Here is a 27507-nt window from a genome sequence, read left to right on the forward strand (position 1 = left end):
CTGATGGGTGTATTGTCTCCAAATTTGGTGTCAATTCATCCAGTGGTTTTTGAGTAATGTTAATCCCACAAACGAACATTACATTTTTATTTATATAGATAGAATCATAGAGTTGGAAGAGACCTCATGGGCCATCCAGTCCAACCCCCTGCCAAGAAGCAGGAAAATTACATTCAAAGCACCCCCAACAGATGGCCATTCAGCCTCTGTTTAAAAGCTTCCAAAGAAGGAGCCTCCACCACACTCCAGGGCAGAGAGTTCCACTGCTGAACAGCTCTCACAGTCAGGAAGTTCTTCCTCATGTTCAGATGGAATCTCCTTTCTTGTAGTTTGAAGCCATTGTTCCGCGTCCCAGTCCCCAGGGAAGCAGAAATCAAGCTTGCTCCCTCCTCCCTGTGGCTTCCTCTCACATATTTATACGTGGCCCTCATCATGTCTCCTCTCAGCCTTCTCTTCTTCAGGCTAAACATGCCCAGCTCCTTAAGCCGCTCCTCATAGGGCTTGTTCTCCAGACCCTTGATCATTTTAGTCGCCCTCCTCTGGACACATTCCAGCTTGTCAATATCTCTCTTCAATTGTGGTGCCCAGAATTGGACACAATATTCCAGGTGTGGTCTAACCAAGGCAGAATAGAGCAGGGGAGCATGACTTCCCTAGATCTAGACACTGTGCTCCTATTGATGCAGGCCAAAATCCCATTGGCTCTTTTTGTAGCCGCATCACATTGTTGGCTCATGTTTAACTTGATGTCCACGAGGACTCCAAGATCCTTTTCACACGTACTGCTCTCGAGCCAGGCATTGTCCCCCATTCTGTATCTTTGCATTTTGTTTTTTCTGCCTAAGGGGAGTATCTTGCATTTGTCCCTGTTGAACTTCGTTTTGTTAGTTTTGGCCAGTCATCTCTCTAATCTGTCAAGATCATTTTGAATCCTGCTCCTGTCCCCTGGAGTCTTGGCTCTCCCTCCCAATTTGGTGTCATCTGCTAACTTGATGATCATGCCTCCTAACCCTTCATCTAAGTCATTAGTGTCTTGTTTTACTTCACAATTCCTTTGTGCCATCTTGTTGGGACAGGATAGAAATATCAATAGGTACTAATAATATTGAAAGGAATGTCTCTGTGACTGTAGTAGTCATAACTCACAGGAGTGATTGACAACTCATTCTTTTGTCTGTCAACCAACTTGCACTCCTCCGTTTCAAGTCAAAATTCCAAAATTGGGAGAGGGTTAGGGTTAGCTTAATAAAGCTTAAAGGTAAAGGAGGTGTCTATGGACAACACCAGCTCTTCAGCTTAGAAATGAAGATGAGCACCAGCCCCCAGAGTTGGACACGACTAGACTTAATGTCAAGGGGAAACCTTTACCTTTAGGATAATATATACCAGGCATGGGCAAACTTTCTACCATGGGGGCTACATGCAGGGTGAGCTCCCACTGTTAGCCCCAGCTTCTGCCAACCTAGCAGTTCGAAAACATGCAAATGTGAGTAGATCAATAGGTACCGCTTCTGCGGATAGATAACGGCACTCCTTGCAGCCATGCTGGCCACATGACCTTGGAGGTGTCTATGGACAACACCAGCTCTTCGGCTTAGAAATAAAGATGAGTACCAGCCTCTAGAGTCGGACTCGAGAAGACTTAACGTCAAGGGGAAACCTTTACCTTTAGGATAATATAGGAACACCTCAGCAAGCGAGAGTCCAAAAGTGGCAGGCTCAAACCCAGAACCTCAATCCATGGCTGATACCAAATGAGAGACTCCCCCCTGGGCACAAAGAAGAAGACTAGGCAACTTGGAAGGCGCTGAACAGACTGCTCTCTGGCACCACGAGATGCAGAGCCAACCTTAAGAAATGGGGCCACAAAGTGGAATCCACGACATGCGAGTGTGGAGAAGAGCAAACCACTGACCACCTGCTGCAATGCAACCTGAGCCCTGCCACATGCACAAGGGAGGACCTTCTTACGGCAACACCAGAGGCACTCCAAGTGGCCAGATACTGGTCAAAGGACATGTAATCAACTACCAAGTTTGCAAACTTTGTGGGTTTTTTTATCTGTTTGTTTTGTTCTCTTAGAAATGTAATACAATGGTCTGGTTAACCCTGACACGATAAATAAATAAATAAGAATAATATATACCAGGCATGGGCAAACTTTCTACTGTGGGGGCCACATGCAGGGTGAGCTCTCACTGTTAGCCCCAGCTTCTGCCAACCTAGCGGTTCGAAAACATGCAAATGTGATTAGATCAATAGGTAGCGCTTCTGCTGGAAGGTAATGGTGCTCCATGCAGTCATGCTGGCCACATGACCTTGGAGGTGTCTGTGGACAACACCGGCTCTTCAGCTTGGAAATGGAGATGAGCACCAACCCCCGAGTCAGACACGACTGGACTTAATATCAGGGAAAAACCTTTACCTTTGGTTTTCCTTAAGCCATTTCTCCCTCAAGCCATTTCTGAGTCCAGCTTTTTCTTGTTTCAGGCAGACAATAACTAGGTTTTTACGGCACTCTATTTAACTACAGAGGCTACAGCTGATTTTTTTCAGACCCACTGACTTCACCCTCCCATCTGGCTGCGACTTCATTCCTCACTTTTGAACCTTTTGCCACCTCTGCCCAATTCATTCCCTACGGAGCCCAGAAGTGCTTTAAGCACCTTAGTTGAGGTGCCATTTCTTATCTCTTTCCCCCGCGGATGCATGTTTGTTGGGAAATTCCAAGGGTGAAAAGTACACCTCCACGTTTTGTGCCGTGTTTCCTGCCACATAACTCATTCAAAATGTTTTCATGTTCGCTAATATCTGGAAGTGAAGTTGTGACACTTTTGAAGCATTGTTAAATGCGGGCCTGATATCTGCTTAGCACAGCAGTGTTTCCTGTTGCAGAGAAGACATAAAACTGACATTTCCCCCGTTAAACATAATGATGGAATGACATTGCTTGGAATCATTTTGTACTTAAAGCCCATGCCTGCAAACTGGATCGCTGCAAAACCGAGGAGAAAAGGAACATGACCAAGGAAAGGGTATTGTTGGTGCATAAGTGTGTGTCTACACTATGCTGCTGTTTAATCCATGGTGCCATCTAACCTTAAAGATATTTTAGTGTCCATGCATGTAGTACAGCCAGAGTGTTGCACTCCAGAACAGGAATAACCCTCTGACTTTAAACACCACATGTTGAATAGGAAAAAATAATCCTTTTATTGAAGTTCATTTCTGACCTATATCACTAGTTATTTGTTGTTGTTGTTCTGAAGTTAATATTATGCTCTGAAATTGGAATTGTTTGTATTGTTTTGCTGAATTTTTATGAACCTATTTAAGTTCAGTTTGCCAGATTATTGATTTACTAGCTGTACCTGCCACGTGTTACTGTGGCCAGCCTTCCCTCCCTCTTTCCTCTTTTCTTTCTCTCCTTCCTTTTTTTCTTCTCTCCTTCCTTCCTTCTCTTCCTCTTTCCTTCCTCCTCCCCTTTTCTTTCCCTTCCTCTTTCTCCTCTTTCCTCCTTCTCTACCTATTCTTGGACTTCAACTCCCAGCAGTCCTCCTGATCTCTCTCTCTCTCTCTCTCTCTCTATCTATCTATCTATCTATCTATCTCTCTATCTCTCTATCTCTCTATCTCTCTATCTCCCTACGTACCTCTCTCTATCTAATCTATCTATCTGGAGGATTGCTGGGAGTTGCACTCCGGGAATAGGAAATTGAAAATATGAAGGGATTGGGATGCTCTCAAAGAAATCCAAGGAGAAAAAAGCTTGCAGCATGGAAGCGGTGCATTTGAATCCTCCTCCTCTCCTAAAGGGCCTGGTCTAGGAGATGCTGGGAGTTGTAGTCCGAAAGAGAGTGTGGATATGTTAATGTTTTGTTTGCCAAGGGGAGATCTTTTGCTCATGCACTGTACCATCTTTTTGCTTTTTAGGCTTTTAAAGTCCCTTCTGTTGTGTTTTCAAGTGTTTTTATGAGTGATGGTCACTGATAGGTGTATTGTGTCTAAATTTCCTGTCAATTTGTCCTGTATTGTCGAAGGCTTTCATGGCTGGAATCACTAGGTTCTTATGGGTTTTTTCGGGCTATAGAGCCATGTTCTAGAGGCATTTCTCCTGACGTTTCGCCTGCATCTATGGCAAGCATAGATGCATCCTCACTACCTCTGAGGATGCTTGCAATAGATGCAGGCGAAACGTCAGGAGAAATGCCTCTAGAACATGGCTCTATAGCCCGAAAAAACCCCACAAGAACCTAATTTGTCCAGTGTTTTTTTAATTATGTTAATCCCACAAAGAAACATTACATTTTTATTTTTTTATTTACCCTCTTCTTTCTTCTTTGTTTAGGGAATTTTGGATATCCTTGTCCTCAGCAATAATTCTTCCAAGAGAGAGTTCGCCATCCATGCATTAAAAAATAACTTTGAAGCCGATGCTTATTTTGTTAAAGTCATTGGTAAGTGGCATACTTTGAAAACATTAAAATACTATTTGGGGGGGAATTGAAGTTCAGCTGTTTGCAGCTGAACACAAAAGCGTAAGGACATCAGAAAAAAGTTTATATTGTAGTCATGATGTGAAAAAAAGGAAACTTTATTCTACAGCATGTGTGGGAGAAATGGCTTAAGGTAAAGATAAAAGTTTCCCCTTGACATTTAGTCTAGTCGTGTCCAATTCCCATCTCCATTTCTAAGCCAAAGAACTGTTGTTGTCCGTAGACACCTCCAAGATCATGTGGCCGGCATGACTGCATGGAGTGACATTACCTTTCCTCCATAGCAATACCTATTGATATACTCACATTTGCATGTTTTCTAACTGCTAGATTGCCAGAAGCTGGAGCTAACAGCAAGAGCTCACCCTGCCCTGCAGATTTGAACCACCAATCTTTCAGTCAGCAAGTTCTATAATTGGGAAAACCTAATTAATCATATATGATAATAATAATAATAATAATAATAATGGGAGCCCCCAGTGGCATAGTGAATTAAACCCCTGTGCCGGCAGGACTGAAGACCGACAGGTCGCAGGTTCGAATCTGGGGAGAGGCGGATGAGCTCCCTCTATCAGCTCCAGCTCCTCATGCGGGGACATGAGAGAAGCCTTCCACAAGGATGATAAAAACATCAAATTATCTGGGCGTCCCCTGGGCAACGTCCTTGCAGATGGCCAATTCTCTCACACCAGAAGTGACTTGCAGTTTCTCAAGTTGCTCCTGACATTATTATTATTATTAATAATAATAATAATAACAACAACAATATTTATTTATTTGACCAGTCATACGACTGTTTCAAAATAATTAATCATATATATTCTAAACCTAATTCAAGTTAATTAGGAAAATGTATTGTTGAAGTCTTTCATGGCCGGAATCACTGGGTTGTTGTATGTTTTTCGGGTTATATGGCCATGTTCTAGAAGCATTCTCTCCTGACGTTTCACCTGCATCTGTGGCAAGCATCCTCAGAGGTAGTGAGGAAAACCTAATTAATCATCCAAGCTGCTTTTTCTTTTTCTATCAAGCATTATTGCTCTTACATATCTAATTTATATTTTAGTTCACTATACCTTTTGTTACTCCAGTACAAAAAGGGACATAGTACTTGATCAAATTTAATACTTTATTGTTGGCCTTTGTGAAAAATGTTACGCATGGTCTTTTATAGATAGTGATACTAATAACATTGCAGTTTTTAATATATCAGGCACTTCATGCAGGAAGTTGGCTAAAAATAAAAGTAAACATGAAGCCAAAGGAAGAACCAGATGTAGAAAGACTGGAGGAGGAAAGAATAAGCATTCCGAAAGAAAATTCCTCCTAGTAATTCTGACATGTTGTAGTTGGGTGCCTTCAAGTCATATCTGATGTGTGGTGACCCCATGGTAGACTTTGTGTACAAGATGTTTTGCCCTTGTCTTCTTTTGGCGGCAATAGTGCGTGACTTGCCCAGGGTCAACCCAAGTGGGTTTCCTACAGTGACAACCAACTTAATCGAAAACTGAATGGGAAGGCATGTGATTCTTCCTCCTAGGCATCTAGGCTCAGTGGACATCTCCTGTCACTACTACTTATAGGCTAAAACTCTTCTAGAAGAATTTAATTTGTGTTCTACAGATGTGTGAAGGTATTACGAGCTCCTATATAGAAACCACGGAGCCCCCGGTGGTGCAGCAGGTTAATTAATTAATTAATTAATTAATTAATTAACATCATTTCTACCCCACCTTTTTCACACACACCCCGGGGGGAGGGGGGACTCAGGGCAGCTAATATGGGCAACAATTCAATGTCATAATATCAATACAACAACGTAAAATCAAATACATAGAAAATTAAACAATAACATTAATTAAAATCACATACTCATATACTAACATAGTCGCCTAACAATCCTATGGTCCGGTTCAGTGTCTAAAGTGCTGCTGTGTCTACTAGCTGAAAGCCTGGCTCCAAAACCACACCTTTAGTTTTTCCCTAAAAGTAAGGAGGGAGGATGCCGATCTAATCTCACTGGGGAGCGAATTCCACAAGCGGGGGGCTACCACCGAGAAGGCCCTGTCCCTCGTTCCCACCAGATGCGTTTGTGACACTGGTGGAACCGAGAGCAGGGCCTCCCCAGTAGATCTTAAATTACAATGTGGAATGTAGAGAGAGATACGTTCGGATAAGCAAGCTAGGCTAGAGCTGTATAGGGTTTTATAGGCCAAGACCAGCACTTTGAATTGTGCTCGGAGGTGGACCAGCAGCCAGTGGAGTTGGCATAGCAAGGGGGTGGTGTGCTCCCTGTATGGCGCTCCAGTGAGTAATCTGGCTGCCATCCATTGGACTAGTTGTTGTCTCCGAACAGTCTTCAAAGGCAACCCCACGTAGAGTGCGTTACAGTAATCTATTTGGGATGTAACCAGAGCATGGACCACCGTGGCCAAGTCAGACTTCCCAAGGTATGGGCACAGCTGGTGCACAAGCTTTAACTCTGCAAAAGTTCCCTGCTGAACTTGCTGACCAAAAGTTTGCCGGTTTGAATCTGGGGAGCAGGGTGAGCTCCCACTGTTAGCCCCAGCTTCTGCCAACCTAGCAGTTTGAAAACATGCAAATGTGAGTAGATCAATAGGTACTGCTTCAGACTTGGAGGACAATCTTACTCGGACAATGAGGGATCGCCTAAGTAAGTAAGTAAGACACCTAGAACTAACAACAGGGATTCAAAGGGTTAAGGCAAACAACAGCAGAAAGTGCTCGGATACTGAAAAGGAGTGTGGAAATCACAAAGGGAAGGAGGGAGGATGCTTCTGCTTCCAGTCCTGCATCTTTTCCACCTTTCCTCCCTCCTCCTCCTCCTTGTCTTGCCTTTTTCCCTTATTGGGAATGCAGAGAGAGTTGGGGAGCGCTCCTTTAATTGAAGGGGAAATGCTGGAGGAAAAAAGGGGCATCGGATAAGATGGAATGTCGGATAAGCAAAGGTCGGATCAGCGAGACTCTACTGTATATGAAAAATGAAATCCCAAAGCATACAAACCTTAAAGTCATATTAATCTCAGGACTTATTTTTAAAAAATCGTAGTTACAACCAATAAAACAATTGAAAACTCTGTGTGACTACATAAAACTCCACATCCCCAGTATATCTTAATTGCAGTTGGAAGAAACGGCAGATTTTCTTCCAAGATCGAAATGGGGGAAAGTGTGTGATTCCACCAATGCTCTCAAGGGTTTTGTGGCACCTTTAAGGCGTATTTGAGCATAATCTTTGCTAGATTATAAATAACAGATGTTTATCATGCGTCAGCTGCCTTTCTTATTGCAAGGATGTTTGTGCTGAAACACTGCAGCCAGTGTTAATAATATAATTGTTATTTATTTATTTATTTATTTATTTACAGCATTCATATTCCACCCTTCTCACCCCACAGGGGACTCAGGGTGGATTACAATGTACATATACACGGCAAACATTCAATGCCAGTTAGACATACAACATATACAGACAGACACACAGAGGCTATTTAATATTCCAGCTTTTCTTGAGGGTATTCTGGTCACCAGGCGAGCTGTCCCTTCACCATCCATTTGTGACACTGATGAAGTTCTTCCTCATTCTTTGCATGCTTGCTGGAGATTTTATGGTGCCGTAAATTAGTTAAATTAGCCTCCCCGCGTAGGCGGTACCTAAATTTCCTACTTGACTTTCAGGTTGCAAAGGTCGACGGCAAGCTACACAAATTGGTCGGAAGCTCACTACGACCCGAGCTGGCTTCGAACTCATGACGCTTTGGTCAGTAGTAATCTACCCAGCCAGCTGAACCCAGTCCAGGTGCTCCATTCACTGTTGTCCTGATCACACTGGCAACCATGTGAATAAAAGCATTACGTGTAATATATGCACCTATGGAAAGAGGCGCATATATTACACATAATATGCACCTATGGGTGGCAAAGTGAATTAAACCCCTGAGCTGCTGAACTTGCTGACCGAAAGGTTACTGGTTTTAATCCGGGGAGTGGGGAGAGCTCCTGCTGTTAGCTCCAGCTTCTGCCAACCTAGCAGTTCAAAAACATGCAAATGTGAGTAGATCAATAGGTACCGCTTCTGCGGGAAGGTAAAGGTGCTCCATGTAGTCATGCTAGCCACATGACCTTGGAGGTGTCTACAGACAACGCTGGCTCATCTGCTTAGAAATGGAGATGAGCACCAACCCCCAGAGTTGGATGCAACCAGACTCAATGTCAAGGGGAAACCTTTGCCTTTACCTTATGGAAAGAGACAACTCTTTATCAAATAAAACAGATAGGCTGAAAGATGAAGTAAGATTCAACCATGAGGAAGAGGCCTGTTGTCAACTTATTTCCCCCCCCCCCCCCTCTTTAACCATCTTCATCTTCTCTGGAGGGTTGCTTGTTGCCGCATTTAAATCCAGTTTTGCAAATACGCTTTATGTGTTCGGTTGTGCTTGTTTCATTATTGTCCTCACTCGCAGATAAGTACTTTCCGTAGGAAATATATTCCATTGTATGAAACTGCATTGTAGGTATGCAAGGGATAAAAGTTGGGGGGTTTTTTTTAATGAAGAGAGGAAACGTTTTTATTCCCTCCCATGCAGATAGGAGAAAATATGCAAGACAAACAAAAGCGAAAATCCCCTTTTCAGCAGCTTCTTAGTCAATGCCCAGGAGTTGCATTCCTTTTTAATCAGAGCTGTGGAGAATTGGCTTCAATAGACTCTGACGCTCGCTGCTTCTGAGTGCAGAGGTGATGCTGGCGCTTGCAACGCAGTCGGTTCAATGAAGTCCAATGCACACCTATTGTATTTCTGGGGAGAACTATTGATCCTCCAACTTCATGGGGTGTGTAAGCTATCCAAAGATTAAAATATTTCAGGTTTTTAAAATGAATAGGGAATCCAAATCATTAGTATAATTTACATATCACATTGGGTTCTAAAGTATATACCTTTCAGTATACCTTTCAACCCCCAAATGACAAAAATCAATCCCCTCCCCAAACTCCACCAATATTCAAATTTGGGCATATTGTGTATTTGTGCCAAATTTGGTCCAGTGAATGAAAATACATCCTGCATATCAGATATTTTACATTATGAATCATAACAGTAGCAAAATGACAGTTATGAAGTAGCAACGAAAATAACGTTATGGTTGTGGGTCACCACAACATGAGGAACTGTATCAAGGGGTTGCGGCATTAGGAAGGTTGAGAGCCAATGATTATATTATATATATATATTAAGTTTATATATTTTTGACTTTGTTGTACCCTGCCCCAAGCCATCAGGAGAGGCAGGTAATAAATATATTTCAGGCAACATAATAACGTTGACTAAAATGATCAAGGGTCTGGAGAACAAGCCCTATGAGGAGCGGCTTAAAGAGCTGGGCATGTTTAGCCTGAAGAAGAGAAGGCTGAGAGGAGTCATGGTAGCCATGTATGAGTATGTGAGAGGAAGTCATAGGGACTTGTTTTCGCTGCCCTGGAGACTAGGACGCAATGGAACAATGGCCTCAAACTACAAGAGAGGAGATTCCACTTGAACATCAGGAAGAACTTCCTGACTGTGAGAGCTGTTCAGCAGTGGAACTCTCTGCCCCGGAGTGTGGTGGAAGCTTTTAAACAGAGGCTGGATGGCCATCTGTCAGGGGTGCTTTGAATGCAATTTTCCTGCTTCTTGGCAGAATGTGGTTGGACTGGATGACCCATGAGGTCTCTTCCAACTCTAGGATTCTTTGCTTCTATGAACACACAGCTTGGAAATCTCTGATGTAGAGTGCTGCTGCATAACAGAATGACCAGTGTCTTATCCACTTGCCTGTGATCACAGTATGCAACATGATTTTTGTTCCTGGGTTATAAAGGTCATTTCCCAATTAGTTCCATCATAAAAACATGGAAAAAGTTTATTAAACTGCTAACTAAAACTTTGCTTTTGCGCAGCATCCTGCAGCACATATAGCTATAGCTTTTCAGTGAATATCTCGAGTCTCAACCAATTCCAAACTAGTTGTGGTAGCCACAAAAACAAAGTTTCTGGTGTATTAACAGCTACTTTCACAGCAAGCATCACACAATTAAACAGGAAATAACACTTTCAAACCAGGAACAGGACATCAAATCAGGAACAGAACAGGGGTTTGGAGAACAAGTCCTATGAGGAGCGGCTTAAAGAGCTGGGCATGTTTAGCCTGCAGAAGAAAAGGCTGAGAGGAGATATGATAGCCATGTATAAATATGTGAGAGGAAGTCATAGGGAGGAGGGAGCGAACTTGTTTTCTGCTTCCTTGGAGACTAGGACGCGGAACAATGGCTTCAAACTACAAAAAAGGGGATTCCATCTGAACATGAGAAAAAACTTCCTGACTGTGAGAGCTGTTCAGCAGTGGAACTCTCTGCCCAGGAGTGTGGTGGTGGCTCCTTCTTTGGAAGTTTTTAAGCAGAGGCTGGATGACCATCTGTCGGGGGTGATTTGAATGCAGTTTTCCAGGGGGTTGGATTGGATGGCCCATGAGGTCTCTTCCAACTCTATCATTCTATGATTCTATCTAAAAAAATATATTACATAGAGTAATGTTCCAGTGTCAATCTCTCCATATCTTGAATGCCAGAGGTGACAATCTGTGTTTTTTAACAGTGATCCCTGATTATGGGAAAATTACTTAGCCCCAGAATTATGATTCATCCAGGCATTTTCAGTGCTTTGAGCTCCACGATCTCCTTCTTGCTTGGCATCTTGTTTTATATTGCTTTATGTAATATATTTCTAATATTAAGCACTGCTCTGAAGTCAAGTATGATTACCTATGATACACACATTACTCGTAAATAGCTTTTCTGCCCACCAGGGCCCCCCAAGCCAATGTGAAATAAGGTCTCAGTATAAAAACAGAACTCGATATTCTTTCCAAGCTCACTAAAAAGACAATTTAGAAGCTAAAGACCTGACAAAATAATAGAGTTGTAAGTGTCTGCTGGAAGCGTCATAGGAATGGAGCTCCGCTGACTTCAAGTATTGCTAGAGAAAAAGTCCTGCCTCGGGCATTCATCCTTCTGGTCATAATAGGATGTGCAGCAGGCTTCCCATTGAATATTCCAGTTTCTGTACCCGGAGGTATTCCACGAGGGGCGTTCATTAAAGATGTCTCCTGACCCACTTCCTCTGGACTGAGAGCAATGAAACTTGGCACAGTTATGAGTCCTTCTCTCATAGAATCATAGAATCAAAGAGTTGGAAGGGATCTCATGGGCCATCCAGTCCCAAGGAGATTCCTCCTGAACATTAGGAGGAACTTCCTGACTGTGAGAGCCGTTCAGCAGTGGAACTCTCTGCCCCGGAGTGTGGTAGAGGCTCCTTCTTTGGAAGCTTTGAAACAGAGGCTGGATGGCCATCTGTCAGGGGTGATTTGAATGCAATATTCCTGCTTCTTGGCAGAATGGGGTTGGACTGGATGGCCCATGACTGTCTCTGTAGATCTTAGAAAGCTATTTCTTAATTGAAGTCGTTGACATGCTGGCTGATACTCAAACAAGGGATGAGCTGGAGATGTCACTGCCTTGGTCCTTTCACTATTGGCTGCTACTTCCCGGTGGATGTCAGGTGGTGCAATACCGGCTAAACAGTGTAATGTCTCCAGTGGTGTAGGGCGCAGACACCCCGTGAAAACACGGCATGTCTCATTAAGAGCCACATCTACTGTTTTAGCGTGGTGAGATGTCTTCCACACTGGGCATGCATACTCAGCAGCAGAGTAGCATAACGCAAGGGCAGATGTCTTCACTTCGGTTTAGATGACCTCCCGCAATTTCCGCAGCAGTGAAGCATAATATGTCCCAGTGATCATGGTACCCTTTGCTAGGAAATCCATCGAAACTACATGCTGGTCCTAAAATACTGTGAGCATGACCTTGCCTGCCGAGAGTTGGGCACCTGCATTCTTTGAAGGCTTCCATTGCATTGACTGGAATTTAGTCTCAGGATCATAGTGATGGACCCAGTTTTCATCCTGTGTGATCAGTCTGTGGAAAAGGCTCTCCTGGTTTCCATAGCACATCATTGTCAATAGAGCCTGAGAGCATTCGACTCGTACCTGCTTCTGAAAAGGTGTGAGCAGCCGGGGAATCCAGCGAGCGAATTCCTTATGTATATGAAGATGGTCTTGGATGATTTTTTTCATGCACCCCACACTGATCTTGACATTTTGGGCTAGGTGGTGAATAGTTATGCGGCTATTTTCCAAAATGGTGACTTCAACTTGCTGGATGGTGTGTTCATCAATAGCAGAGTGTGGTCACCCTGGAATTGGAGCCGTTTCCACTGATGTCCGACCACATTTGAATTGACGATGCCAGTTCTTGACTACATCATATGATGGGGAACCCTCACCATAAACCTCTTTCATCTCATCGAACGTCTCCTTTCATGTGTGGCCTTTCAAGTAAAGGAACTTGAGGACTGCTCTGTGTCCACTGGGTCCATGATCAAACCTCACACCACTTCAGCACCTGTAAAATCAAAACCGTTATCAGTTCTGAGTTGTAAATTGGCACGGAACCTATAGAGACTTATATCATTACACAAGCACAGTTTCAGCGTCCTGTGATAAATAGAAGTGGTTCAGGGGAAATCTTTAATGAATGCCTCTTGTATCAGGTATCCTGTCCCCAAATCATGCCAAACGTCATAAGTCAAACCAACAACCGGAATAGAGCTACAAAAGGAACTGGAAACCATTACAGTTGGTTTAGGACCAGTGATATTTGGTCTCTAAAGTGAATGCCAGACCATGCTTGGACTGTCACATTTTGCCCTAATTGTGACCACTGAACCATTTTTGAGAGTAGCCCCACAAAGACCTGAATTGCCTTTAAGTGTCCTACTGTTGGTTATTGGTGCCCCGTGGAGTTTTCCAACACTATAATTTCCATCCTTTGACTTGGGAGACTGAGGAATTCAGTTACTATTATGCAAGATGTGTAATTCAGTAGAGTTTGTAATAAAATTGTTCCGTTAAATACGACTTTCCTTTCTTCTCCGATTCCTACTGGGCATAAAAAAAAGGAGAAGTGACCTAAATATCATATTTAAAATTAGAAAGCAGGAACAGTCTGGAATCGTGTGGTACGCACTTGCTGAGATCCCTTTCCTCCCCGATTGTTTCGGTCTGAAACGGTGCTGACGCTTCTTGCATCTGAAAGTGCAAACCCACCAATTACTTTTTGAAAGAGCAGTTCTGCAGAGGGCAAACTCCTTTCAAAGAGGCCCGGCTTTGGCACCAGGTTATTAAGGAATCGGTGCTTAATCGCAGCGTGTGGCTTGGCTGAACGGGCTTCTAAGTCTTGGCACAAAAAGCAGGCGCTTTCAGGAACAGATGTTCTTCGAAGTATTGAGGGACAAGGGAGGAAGGGGAAAGCGAATGAGACATTAATTTGTCGCTGCTGACGATGTTTTTCCATAGTCGGAACGCTGATTTGCTCAGGCATTCATTACCTCTCCTCTCCCCACCCGAACCCCAAAATTGGTACTGCTTTTTAACATCAGTGTTTAGATGCAAGCAGGTAAATTGCTGGTGGAATATAAGCCTTATTGATTGTGTGTCAAAGAGGAAACACATTTGTTACTATAAGCAATGGTACATTTCTGCCTAGTGGAAATATCCACTTTTGGAGATATGCTGTGCCAGCACTGCACAACTCTCATGCAAAATAGCAACTTTGCACAACACATGGCAATAATTGTACCATTGCAAATGCTGGAGGCCCCGGTTACACAATGGGTTAAACCCTTGTGCCAGCAGGACTGCTGACCAACAGCGGAATAAATAATTATGAAATAGGAAGAATGAACACGGAACGGCTAGACGATGCTGCTGGATAATGTTATCAACAGGACGGCACTGGTGATGATATGTTTTCAATGGTTTTATAATATTAGGTTTAATGTTTTTAACTGTATTTTTATTTTATTTTTAATTTATAACATTTATATGCTGCCCTTCTCACCCAGAAGGGGACTCAGAGCGGCTTACAAGATATATATACTAGCCCTGGACAATCCATGGTTCTAAATGGTTCTAAAGTACTTAACAAAACTAAAGTTCTGGTGGTGAAAATTTAAGAACTCTAATAAAACTTTCAAAATTTAATTGTTATTTCATTATCCCACTGTTTTTAATTATGCGTTGTTTTATTGATAATGTTGTGTATTTTATTGTCTATGTGATTTTTAATTGCTTGTACTGTTGTGTTTGGGCTCGGCCTCATGTAAGCCGCACCGAGTCCCTTGGGGAGATGGTAAAGTGTTGTTATTATTATTATTATTATTGGTGATTTTTGTGATAGAACCAATTAGGAACTGCCATTTATAATGAAATTTTGAGAGTTTTGTTAGCGTTCTGAAATTTTCACCACCGGAACTTTAGTTTTGTAAGTACTTTAGAACCATTTAGAACCATGGATTGACCAGGCCTAATATATACATACAATATATTATATTATTTGCATAGTACGATATCAGTATTAAATATTACTATATTGTATTGTACCATTATATTTTTATGAATGTATGGCATCATATTCTGCCAATTCTGTAAGCCGTCTTGAGTCACCATAAGGCTGAGAAAGGCGGGCTAAAAATGCTGTAAATAAATAATTTCGAATCCCGGGAGAGCAGGTTGAGCTCCCTCTGCCAGCTCCAGCTCCCCATGCAGGGACATGAGAGAAGCCTCCCACAAGGATGGTAAAACATCAAAAACATCCGGCCATCCCCTGGGCAACGTCCTTGCAGATGGCCAATTCTCTCACACCAGAAGCAACTTGCAGTTTCTCACGTGGCTCCTGACCCGAAAACAAAATTGCAAATTCTCTATGTATAGCTCCTCTTCCACTGCTGTTAGCAGCATACATTTGCTGCTTTGTGACAAGTGATTTACCTCCCATGTATAAGGTGACTTACCCATGCATATGTCACTACCAGGAAACCAGCCAAAAAGTGGAGTCTCAAGGTGCATCTGTATAATCAGTGCAGTTTGACACCACCTCAGTTGCCCTGGCTCAGTGCTATAGAATCCTTGGAGTTGATGTTTTACAAGGTCTTTAGCCTTCTCTTTCAAAAAGTGCTGGCCCATCACCAAGCTACAATTCCATGATTCCATAGCATTGAGCCACTGCAGCTGAAGTGGTGTCGAACTGCATTAGGATGTGCACCCAGTTGCGGTGACACAGTGGGCTAAACCCTTATTTATTTATCATGTCAGGAGCAAACCAAACAGTGGTATTGCATTTTTAACAAACAAGCAAACAAACAAACTTTTGGTGGAGTTCAAAAGTTTGCAAGCTTGTTAGTTGATCAAATGCCCTTTGACCAATAGCTGGCCACTTGGAGTGCCTCTGGTGTTACTATAAGAAGGTCCTCCCTTGTGCATGTGGCAGGGCTCAGGCTGCATTGCAGTAGGTGGTCAGTGGTTTGCTCTTCTCCACACTCGCATGTCGTGGATTCCACTTTGTGGCCCCATTTCTTAAGGTTGGCTCTGCATCTCGTGGTACCAGAGTGCCGTCTGATCAGTGCCTTCCAAGTCGTCCAGTTTTCTGTGTACCCAGGAGGGAGTCTCTCATTGGGTATCAGCCACTGATTGAGGTTCTGGGTTTGAGCCTCCCACTTTTGGACTCTCGCTTGCTGGGGTATTCCAGCGAGTGTCTCTGTAGATCTTAGAAAACTATTTCTTGATTTAGGTCGTTGGCATGCTGGCTGATACCCAAACAAGGGATGGGCTGGGGATGTCTCTGCCTTGGTCCTTTCATATTGACTGCTACTTTCAGGCAGATGTCAGGTGGTGCAATACCGGCTAAGCAGTGTAATTTCTCCAGTGGTGTAGGGCGCAGACGTCCCGTGATAATGCAGCATGTCTCATTAAGAGCCACTCCCACTGTTTTAGCGTGGTGAGATGTGTTCCACACTGGGCATGCGTGTTCAGCAGCAGAATAGCAATGCGCAAGGGCAGATGTCTTCACTGTGTCTGGTTGTGATCCCCAGGTTGTGCCAGTCAGCTTTCGTATGATATTGTTTCTAGCACCCACTTTGAGCTAAACCCTTGTACCAGCTGAACTGCTAAACTGAACTGCTAAACTGAACTCGAATGGTTAGAAATTACGTGTGTGTATGAGAGAGAATAGAATAGAATAGCTTTATTGACATTGTGCTTTGCATAACAAAATTAAGTGCCTGCCCCAGCTTAGAGAGCATTATATATAGCAGTGTTTCTCAACCTGGGGGGGTCGCGAGGGAGTGTCAGAGGGGTCCCAAAAACCTCCAGAAAACACACTATTTCTGTTGGTCTTGGGGGTTCTATGTGGGGAGTTTGGCCCAATTCTATTGTTGGTGGAGTTCAGAATGCTCTTTGATTGTGGGTGAACTATCAATCTCAGCAACTACAACTCCCAAATGTCAAGGTGAATTTTCCCCAAACTCCACCAGTGTTCACATTTGGGTATATTGAGTATTAGTGCCAAGTTTGGTTCAGTCCACAGTACTCTCTTGATTTACAACTCCAAAACTCAAGGTCATTGCCCACCAAACCCTTCCAGTCTTTTCCGTATGTCATGGGAGTTCTGAACTTCCATCATTGGTGGAGTTCAAAATGTGCTTTGATTGTAAGAGACTATAAATCCCAGCAACTACAACTCCCAATTGACAAAATCAATCCCACACCAACCCCACCAGTATCAAAATGTGTGCATACTGGGTATTTGTGCCAAATTTGTTCCAGTGAATGAAAACACATCCTGTATATCAGATATTTACATTACGATTCATAACAGTAGCAAAATTACAGTTATGAAGTAGCAACGAAAATAATGTTATGGTTGGGTGTCACCACAACATGAATTAAGAGCATTATTAAGCTTTTTTTGAATGCCAGGGCAGCTGGAAAGACCCTATTACAGCCTATTACAGATCATCTCCATATCCACTATTTTATCCCCTTGACTAATATATCAGGTATGCACAGGTATATACAGCAGTTAAATATCATTGCTGTTAAGAATATATGACAAAGTGTCTAACATAAGGCTACATTGTAGGAAACTTAAGAAGAGATTGTAAGGATGTTTGAGTTTAATCAGAGAAGCTTAAATGTAAATCCACAGCTCTGTATGAAACTCAGTGTTTGACTTTGACCCAGCCGTTCAATGTTTCGGTGTAAGTGACATTGCAGAATGCTTGTGTCAATACAATAAAATAATTCCCTCTACATAAGTCATCCTGATTTGTGGTGGGAGAAAGTATGTAATACTCCTTGTGATGAAAATTGGTGACGTATTGATTCAAGAGTCGGAAGCTAATCGGAGTAAATACAGTGTACAAGCCTTTCCTTCTAGCATGCGCTTTGTTTCCATTCTTATGAGGGTTGAATGAAAACTAATGCCTCCACCTTCGTAACTCCTCAACAGATGGCAGTACTGGTATGCAGCAGGTACTGGCTTGTTCAGTAGACTCTCCTCTATAGTTCCATTTTGGTGGGAAGCCTTAGCATTTTGGCGGGAAGTCTTAGCATTGAATGGTTGTGCGAAGTATGGAACCCTGCGCAGACGGTCGGTCAATACGACTTAAGCAACGTGCAGTCATTGAAGTCTTGATAGCAGAAGGTGTCACCCCAAAGGAGATTCGTCAGAGAATGCAAGCTGTTTATGGTGATTGTGTCGATGTGAGTGCTGTGTGTTGTTGGGGAAGTAAGTTAAAGATGTTGAAGTGGGAACATCTGACTTGTGTGACAAACAAAGAGTTGGACGTCCTGTTACAACAACCACAAAGTTTCACAAGCAAAAGGTTAACAGATTGATTCAGGACGATCATCGTATCACTCAGAGAGAAATTTCAAGCATAATTGGCATTTCACAAAAACGTGTGGGTCACATTATTGCTTTGCTTGGCTATCGGAAGATCTGTGCACAATGGGTACCCAGGATGCTGACGCCTGAAATGAAAGCGCACAGACTTGAAACTTCAGAGACTAGATCTCACCACCATACCACAACCTCCATACAGTCCAGATTTAGCACAGTCCAACTTCCATCTCTTCCCGATAATGAAAGAAGATCTGCGGGGGACATCATTATGCTTCTGATGAAGACGTTGAGAGAACTGTGAGACGCTGGTTGTGGAAACAGAGTGTCGACTTCTTCTGTAACAGCTTCAGAAAACTTGTTCATCATTGGCAGAAATGTATCCAATTTATTGTCGAAGGCTTTCATGGCCGGAATCACTGGGTTGTTGTAGGTTTTTTCAGGCTATATGGCCATGTTCTAGAGGCATTTCTCCTGACGTTTCGCCTGCATCTGTGGCAAGCATCCTCAGAGGTAGTGAGGTCTGTTGGAACTAGGAAAAAGGGTTTATATATCTGTGGAATGACCAGGGTGGGACAAAGGACTTTTGTCTGCTGGAGCTAGGTGTGAATGTTTGCCTCTAGAACATGGCGATATAGCCCGAAAAAACCTACAACAACCCAATGTATCCAATTGTCTGGTGATTATGTGGAAAAGTGAATAGTGGTAGTTAAAGAGCACAATCTAAGGATTATTTCCGCGTTTGATTTATTAAAATATTCCCATCCAAACCCAAGTAACGAAGGTGGAAGCATTACTTTTAATTCAACCCTCATACATAGGTGTCATATTGTTTGGGTCGCTGTGAGGTTTTTTGGGCTATATGGCCATGTTCCAGAAGCATTCCCTCCTGAAGTTTCACCTGCATATATGGCAGGCATCCTCAGAGGTTGACCTCACAACCTTAGATGCAGGTGACATGTCAGGAGAGAATGCTTCTGGAACATGGCCATACAGCCCCCCAAACTCACAACAATCCATTAATTCCAGCCATGAAAGCCTTCGACAACGTGTGTTCATACGTGTGTTCTTCAGCACATTCCCTGATCAAGAAATAGTAGCAATATAGAATAGCGATTGCTTAACTGATACCCTCACTGTGCAAACCGTATGATCTGGGTAAATCAATAATGGCTTTTTCCATTTTAATGTGAGGCCAACAATGTTAATCTTGATTTTTTTATGAGACTTCTATGAAGGAAATGCAACTTGGTCTATGTGCAAAAGCATATTGAAACAGAAGCAATTTTGAGATTTTGATTCTTTCAGTTCAGATTGTGATTACGAATTTGGTAAGTGATTCTCAGATTGTAAACCACCTTGAATCCCGTACTGTGGAAAAGGAGGGATATAAATCCAATAAATGGCTTGGAAAATTGCACAGCCTGCACTGTTAAAGTTACATTGGTCTCTTCTCTATTTGTCCACAGTTCTCAGTGGCCTTTGTTCAAACGACTGTCCGCATAAAATAACAGTAAGTACACTGCTATAATCTTTTGTTGTTTATTGGTTTCACAAATCTCTACAATGTTTGGCTTTATAAGAGAATAAGTGGGTATGGAAGGATCGTGGGGCACTCAGTTTACAAACTAAGCATCGTGATTTTATTTATTTATTGTGTCAGAAGCGAATTGAGGGTTACTGTTAAAATCTACGAGGGTTGAATGAAAAGTAATGCCTCCACCTTCATAACTCCTCAATGGATGGCAGTACTGGTATGTGGCAGGTACTGGCTTGTTCAGTAGACTCTCCTCTACAGTTCCATTTTGGTGGGAAGCCTTAACATTGAATGGTTGTGTTGTTAAAGTGTGAAATATGGAACCCTGCACAGACGGTCGGTCAATGCGAGTTAAGCAATATGCAGTCACTGAATTCTTCACCCCAAAGGAGACTCATCAGAAAATGCAAGCTGTTTATGGTGATTGTGTTGATGTGAGTACTGTGTATCGTTGGGCAAGTAAGTTGAAAGACGTTGAGGTGACACCTTCTGCTGTCAAGAATTCAATGACGGCACGTTGCTTAAGTCGCATTGACCGACTGTCTGCGCAGATGCTTTCACAAAGGTGCTCAAGGTCCCTTGTGTCCTGATACAGACCAACATGACCATGTCTTTCAAACACAAGTCTGTTTTGAAAAAAGACAAGACATTATGATTTGGAAAAATGTGAAACACTGGTTGCAATGACTTTGTGATGATTTTGTAACTTTATTTTATTTTTATTTATTTTATACTCTTCTACCCTGCCCTTCTCCCCCCGAGGGGGGACTTTACTCTTTAAGGTTTTTGTTATTCAATTGCAAATGGGTTTTTTTTATCTTGTTACCCCTACTCTTGTTTTGTTATCCCTTGTTTTGTTGATTTGTTGTCTGGTTTTTGTTGATTTGTTTGGTGGTTTTTTGTTTGGTGGTACAGCCGGTTAAACTGCTGAGCTGCTGAACTTACTGATTGAAAGGTAGGCAGTTTGAATCGGGGGAGTGGAGTGAGCTCCTGCTGTTAGGCCCAGTTTCTGCCAGTCTAGCAGTTCAAAAACATGCAAATGTGAGTAAATCCATAGGTACTGTTCCAACAGGAAGGTAACAGCGCCCCATGCAGTCATGTTGGCCACATGACCTTGGAGGTGTCTACGGACAACGCCGGCTCTTCAGCTTAGAAATGGAGATGAGCACCACCCCCCAGAGTCGGACACAGCTAGACTTAATGTCAGGGGAAACCTTTACCTTTGGGCCCCCTGGTAGCGCATGGGGTTAAACCAATGAGCTGCTGAACTTGCTGACCGAAATCCAGGGGGATTTTTGCTGGAGATTTTTTTATGGTGCCGTAAATTAGTTAAATTGGCCTCCCCGCGTAGGCGGTACTTAAATTTCCTACTTGACTTTCGGGTTGCAAAGGTCAACGGCAAGCTACACAAATTGATCGGAAGCTCACTCCGACCCGGGCTGGCTTTGAACTCATGACCTTTTGGTCAGTAGTGATCTTAATGCAGCTGACTTCCAGCCAGCTGCACCACAGTCCAGGTGCTCCATTCACTGTTGCTTCATTCACTGTTGTCCTGATCACACTGGCAACCATGTGAATAAAAGCATTAGGTGTAAAATATCCACCTATGGAAAGAGGTGCATATATTACACATAATACGCACGTATGAACTCCCTGGTGGCGCAGCGAGTTAAACCACTGAGCTGCTGAACTTACTGACCGAAAGGCAGGTGGTTCAAATCTGGGGAGTGGGGAGAGCTCCTGCTATTAGGCCCAGCTTCTGCCAACCTAGCAGTTAAAAAACATGCAAATATGAGTAAATCCATAGTTACCGTTCCAACAGGAAGGTAACAGCGCGCCATGCAGTCATGCTGGAGGCATCTATGGACAACGCCGGCTCTTCAGCTAAAAATGGAGATGAGCACCACCCTCCAGAGTTGGACACGACTAGACTTAATGTCAGGGGATACCTTTACGTTTGTGCCTCTGGTATCGCAGTGGGTTAAACCACTGAGCTGCTGAATTTGCTGACTGAATCCAGGGAGCAGGATTAACTCCTGCTATTAGGCCCAACTTCTGCCAACCTAGCAGTTCCAAAACATGCAAATATCAGTACATCAATAAGTACTGCCTTGCGCTCCATGCAGTCATGTTGGCCACATGATCTTAGAGGTGTCTACGGACAACGCCGGCTCTTTGCCTTAGAAATGGAAATGAGCACCATTCCCAGAGTCGGACACAGCTAGACTTAATGTCAGGGGGCACCTTTACCTTTGGGCCCCCTGGTAGCGCAGCAGGTTAAACCGCTGAGCTGCTGAACTTGTTGACCGAAAGGTTGGCGGTTCGAATCCGGGGAGTGAGGTGAGCTCCTGCTGTTAGGTCCAGCTTCTGCCAACCTAGCAGTTCAAAAACATGCAAATGTGAGTAAATCCATAGGTACCATTCCAACAGGTTAAACCACTGAGCTGCTGAATTTGCTGACCGAATCCAGGGAGCGGGATTAACTCCTGCTATTAGGCCCAACTTCTGCCAACCTAGCAGTTCTAAAACATGCAAATGTCAGTACATCAATATACTCCCTTGCGCTCCATGCAGTCATGCTGGCCACATGACCTTAGAGGTGTCTATGGACAACGCCGGCTCTTTGCCTTAGAAATGGAGATGAGCACCATTCCCAGAGTCGGACACAATGACTTAATGTCAGGGGACAACCTTTACTTTTACCTTTACCCTTTTTCCTCTGCGTTAGAAATAGATAAGGACCTCACTAGCTCTGAGGATGCTTGCCAAAGTGCAGGCGAAACGTCAGGAGAGAATGCCTCTAGACCATGGCCATACAGCCCGAAAAAACCTACAACAAACCAGATAAGGAAGTATTTCGACTTCAGAAAATGTGGAGGGAATTCCACAACCGAGACAAGCAAAGCATGTCAAACTATTTGCTATAGATCACACTCCATTCAGTTTGCCATATGTATAACTTTGCGAAGTTTGCTCTGCCTTTTCTCTTGACCATTTTCTGTTGTGTGATCAAGCCTCCAAATAAGCCTTAAGCAAAAAAAAAATATTGAAAAGCAATAATTTTGAAAGTCATTTCAGGAAGGCCCCGTTTGTGACAGCCACTTTTAGGCATTTTGCTTGACAGCTTGGGTCCCTAAGGCACCCCGTAGTTGAAACATTTGCTTCTCACTTCTCTCCTTTCGACTGTGTTTGAGGATCCCGTCTTCTTGAACGCTTTGCCGTATCCTTTCTTCTCCCTTCCCAGAGGTACCTGATTTGCCACTTCCTTGACATGGAGGGGAAGCAAGCAGACGATCTCCCGCTTTGTCTTTCTGACTTGTATTCACATTTGTATTAAACTCCCCAGGAAGCATATGCGGAGTTCATAATGATTTTGACTTTGGAACAACGTCTTTCTAGTACTGTCACCGCTTTCAGGGAATGCTAGACACATGCTTCAGTTTCCAGTCCTGCAAAGAATCTCTCTTTTTGAGGTTAAGCATTTCAACAACTCAATTTTTAGTATTCAGTAGCATGGTTGTGGGATGCTTGGCCACATGCAAGTCGGGAATTCCACCTGGAGAAGTTCAAAGATCTGTTGGTGCTCCTGGTCTGGCCTTTGGAAGGAAACTCTGTAGTGCACCTCTCTTTTAAGACTCACAATATCCATCGCTAAGGGATATGCATTAGGGATTCAAATCAGTCTTGGCATCTTAAAACAGTTAGATTTGTCTCCGGGCCAAATTGAATTTTAAAGAATTTTTCTAGGCCTTATTCTACAAAAAGGAATAGCAATATATTTAGTTTTTGAAAGCACATTTTGCCAAGTAGGTCCCAATATGTGTTGTCGAAGGCTTTCATGGCCGGAATCACAAATCTTGGCCCGGCCTTTTTAAATGTTTAAATTGCCTTGAACAGGCAGGATTACTTTTAATATATGTGTGTTATGGTGACAATTTTTATGCTTATGTTTTGTTTTGTTAATCTTATGGTTGTGTTGTTTTTACTTTGTATGTTTTGTGATGTTACCTGGGAACCGCTCTGAGTCCCCTCGGGGAGATAGAGCGGTATATAAATAAAGTAGTTTTATTATTATTTTATTATTATTATAATCACTGGCTTGCTGTGAGTTTTCTGGGCTGGTTGACCATGTTCCAGAAGCATTCTCTCCTGACATTTCTCCCACATCTATGGCAGGCATCCTCAGAGGTTGTGAGGTCTGTTGGAAACTAGGCAAGTGAGGTTTATATACCGGTGGAATAATGTCCAGGTTGGGAGAAAAAAAACTATTGTTAGCTTGAGGCAAGTGAGAATGTTGCAAATGTCCACCTTGATTAGCATTGAATGGCCTTGCAGCTTCAAAGCCTGGCTGCTTGCTGGAATCCTTTTGTTTGGGACATGTTGTTTCCTGACTAGAATTTCCCTGTTTTGTGTTTTTTAGTGTTTCTATTTATTTATTGTCCTGATTTTAGAGTTTTTTAATACCAGTAGTTGCCTAGCCACTACAATTTGAAATGCATTAAATAGTCGTAGTCAGTGGATTCCCTGGTGGTGCAGCGGGTTAAACCACTGAGCTGCTGAACTTGCAGGTTGGTTGGTTGAATCCGGGGAGCGAGGTGAGTTCCTGCTGTTAGCTCCAGCTTCTGCCAACCTAGCAGTCCAAAAACATTCAAATGTGAGTAGATCGATAGGTATCGTTCCACCGAGACTGTAACAGCACTCCATGCAGTCATGCCAGCCGCATGACTTTGGAGGTGTCTATGGATAACGCCGGCTCTTCGGCTTAGAAATGGAGATGAGCACCAACCCCAGAGTTGGAATCAACTAGATTTTAATGTAAAGGGGAAACCTTTACCTTTACTAAATGGTCGATGTAAACAGGGCACAAGAAAGGGAATAGTAGGAGGAAGGTCTAAATGAGGAACACATGTCTTGAGATGCTCAGGAAAAGGTCAAGGTTTTCCCCTGGCATTGAGTCCAGTCGTGTCCGACTCTGGGGGGTGGTGCTCATTTCCATTTTGAAGTCGAAGAGCCAGCATTGTCTGTAGACACCTCCAAGGTCATGTGCCCAACATGACTGCATGGAGCACCGTTACCTTCCTGCCAGAGCAATGCCTATTGATCTACTCACATTTGCTTGTTTTCGAGCTGCTAGGTTGGCAGAAGCTGGCGTGTTTTTAATCAATTTTAACAGGCGTGTTTTTAATAAATTGTTTAATTACTGTTTTTAATATATTTTCATGTATTGTTTTATGGTGATGTTTTGTGATGATGGCTTTTGTGAGGCCGCCCTGAATCCGTCCCCCTCATGGGGGTGAGAAGGGCGGGATATAAATATATTTATTTACAGCTTTTATATTCCGCCCTTCTCACCCCGCAGGGGACTCAGGGCGGATTACAGTGTACACATATATGGCAAACATTCAATGCCAATTTTGACATACAACATATACAGACATACTCAGAGGCTATTTAACTTTTTCTGTCCGCCAGGGGAGCTGTCACTTTCATCGTCCATCTGTGACGCTGATGAAGTACCCTCCGCATTCCCCACATGCTTTTGCTGAAGTCTTTTTTTATGGCCTCATAAATTAGTTAATTTAGCCTCCCCACACTTTAAGGTGGTACCTAATTTTCCTACTTGACAGATGCAACTGTCTTTCGGGTTGCAAAGGTCGACAACAGGCTACACAATTGGTTGGAAGCCAACCCGGGATAGCTTCGAACTCACAACCTTTGGTCAGAGTGAACTTAATGCAGCTGACACTCAGCCAGCTGCGCCACAATCCCGGTGCTATAGGAAATAAATACATAATAAATAAGCTGGGGCTAACAGTGGGAGCTCACCCCGCTCTCCAGGTTTGAACCAGCGGCCTTTCAGTCAGGAAATTCAGCAGCTCAGCGGTTTAACCCACTGCGCCTCCAGGGCTTCCAAAATGCTCAAAAGAGATGCAAAAACAAGATCAATGCTGGGCAGAGAAAAAGAAAACTGAAAGGATATAACCAGAGAATGGCTTAGGATAGCTTAAACTGAGCATGACAAGCTGGAATGTGTCCAGAGGAGGGCGACTAAAATGATCAAGGGTCTGGAGAACAAGCCCTATGAGGAGCGGCTTAAGGAGCTGGGCATGTTTAGCCTGAAGAAGAGAAGGATAAGAGGAGATATGATAGCCATGTATAAATATGTGAGAAGAAGCCACAGGGAGGAGGGAGCAAGCTTGATTTCTGCTTCCTTGGAGACTAGGACGTGGAACAATGGCTTCAAACTACAAGAGAGGAGATTCCACCTGAACGTTAGGAAGAACTTCCTGACTGTGAGAGCCGTTCAGCAGTGGAACTCTCTGCCCCGGAGTGTGGTGGAGGCTCCTTCTTTGGAAGCTTTTAAACAGAGGCTGGATGGCCATCTGTCAGGAGTGATTTGAATGCAATATTCCTGCTTCTTGGGGTTGGACTGGATGGCCCATGAGGTCTCCTCCAACTCTTTGATTCTATGAGTCTATGAAAGGAGTGGGCAAGAATAAAGTGACATGACTTGACTGGCCAATGAAGTGAGTTGGAAAGCTTAGCCATAGTTGGACCAAGTGCTGTGTGCTTCCTTTTGTATGGCCTCAATCACCCATCACACAACACTGTAAAATTGCTGCACAACCCTCAATATTTTCAGCTTGCCTAAGCCTTTTTCCCCCTGGCACCTGCTATTCTTATCAAAGAGTCAGCTTGCAGTCAATCATCCTTTAGACTTGCATTAGCTGATGAGAATAAGTATCTCTGTTGGAAACATCCCCTGTCTTCTGCATCAGTGGCTAAAAAGAGCGTCCCTTTTCCACATCGGAATGAGCATGCAACTTGAAACGCTATTCTTCTCGTCCCAGTCGTCCTCAAAAGTTGATGGTTAGGTTAGTGCCGGATGCCAAGGAAGTGCTGTTTTCCTTGTGCAATCACGGCCCATTCAGAAAAACACCTCCAGGAATGAGCTGAATGAAGTATTTTTAGTTTGGAGGTGGGAAATGGGCACCCTTCGTGATTATTTGCAACTTGAAAACAAATTGTCTTCCCGGAACGCTTTCAATAAATCACTGTCGATTTCCCAACGCTGTGAATGACAAAACGGTGTATGCAATCATTTCATGTTCTTTTTTAATTCTTCTTCTGCCGATTCGAAAGCTTTGAAAAGAAGTGGAAGGAAAGCATTATAGCATATTATCTTTCATTCCAGCCTTTCGGTGTGAATCAGCCTGGACCTTATATTATGTATACAACAGTCGATGCAAACGGATATTTGAAAAACGGTTCAGGTAAGACGACTGCTTTTCTTTTTAGTGTTTTTAACAACACCTCCCCAAAAATAGGTCACTTATCACTGTTATCACTGTACCAATTCTTATCAGAGTTTACTTTTCAGTTGTTATTAGCAACTTTTAATTACAGTCCAGCAAGCAGGTAGTTAGTAATTGCGGGTCTTAAAATTTAACAGCGCTTCCAAAAGAGTTGGGGAAAGTGGCTGGGAGGCAAAAACCTTTATTAAAAGGAAAGTGGAGGAAAAAAGGGCATCCCGTATATGCAATTTTGAAATCCAAAATATTCCAGAATCTAAAAAAACGTCCGCATAGATGAGAGAGATAGTGACGCTTTTGCTTTCT

At 43.2% G+C, this 27507-nt stretch overlaps 1 protein-coding gene across 1 annotated transcript in view; it reads left to right on the forward strand.

Moving 5' to 3' along the window:
- ITFG1 (integrin alpha FG-GAP repeat containing 1) overlaps positions 1–27507 on the forward strand; it is a 183650-nt gene that overhangs the window by 100961 nt on the left and 55182 nt on the right. Inside the window, exons 12-14 of the mRNA XM_060788362.2 lie at positions 4349–4457; positions 19821–19864; positions 27084–27162. Of these exons, the coding sequence (XP_060644345.2) occupies positions 4349–4457; positions 19821–19864; positions 27084–27162 (232 nt within the window). The remainder of the gene's footprint in view (positions 1–4348; positions 4458–19820; positions 19865–27083; positions 27163–27507) is intronic.

The sequence above is a fragment of the Anolis sagrei genome, chromosome 8 (assembly GCF_037176765.1).
Source record: "Anolis sagrei isolate rAnoSag1 chromosome 8, rAnoSag1.mat, whole genome shotgun sequence".
NCBI classification, from domain to species: Eukaryota; Metazoa; Chordata; class Lepidosauria; order Squamata; family Dactyloidae; genus Anolis; species Anolis sagrei.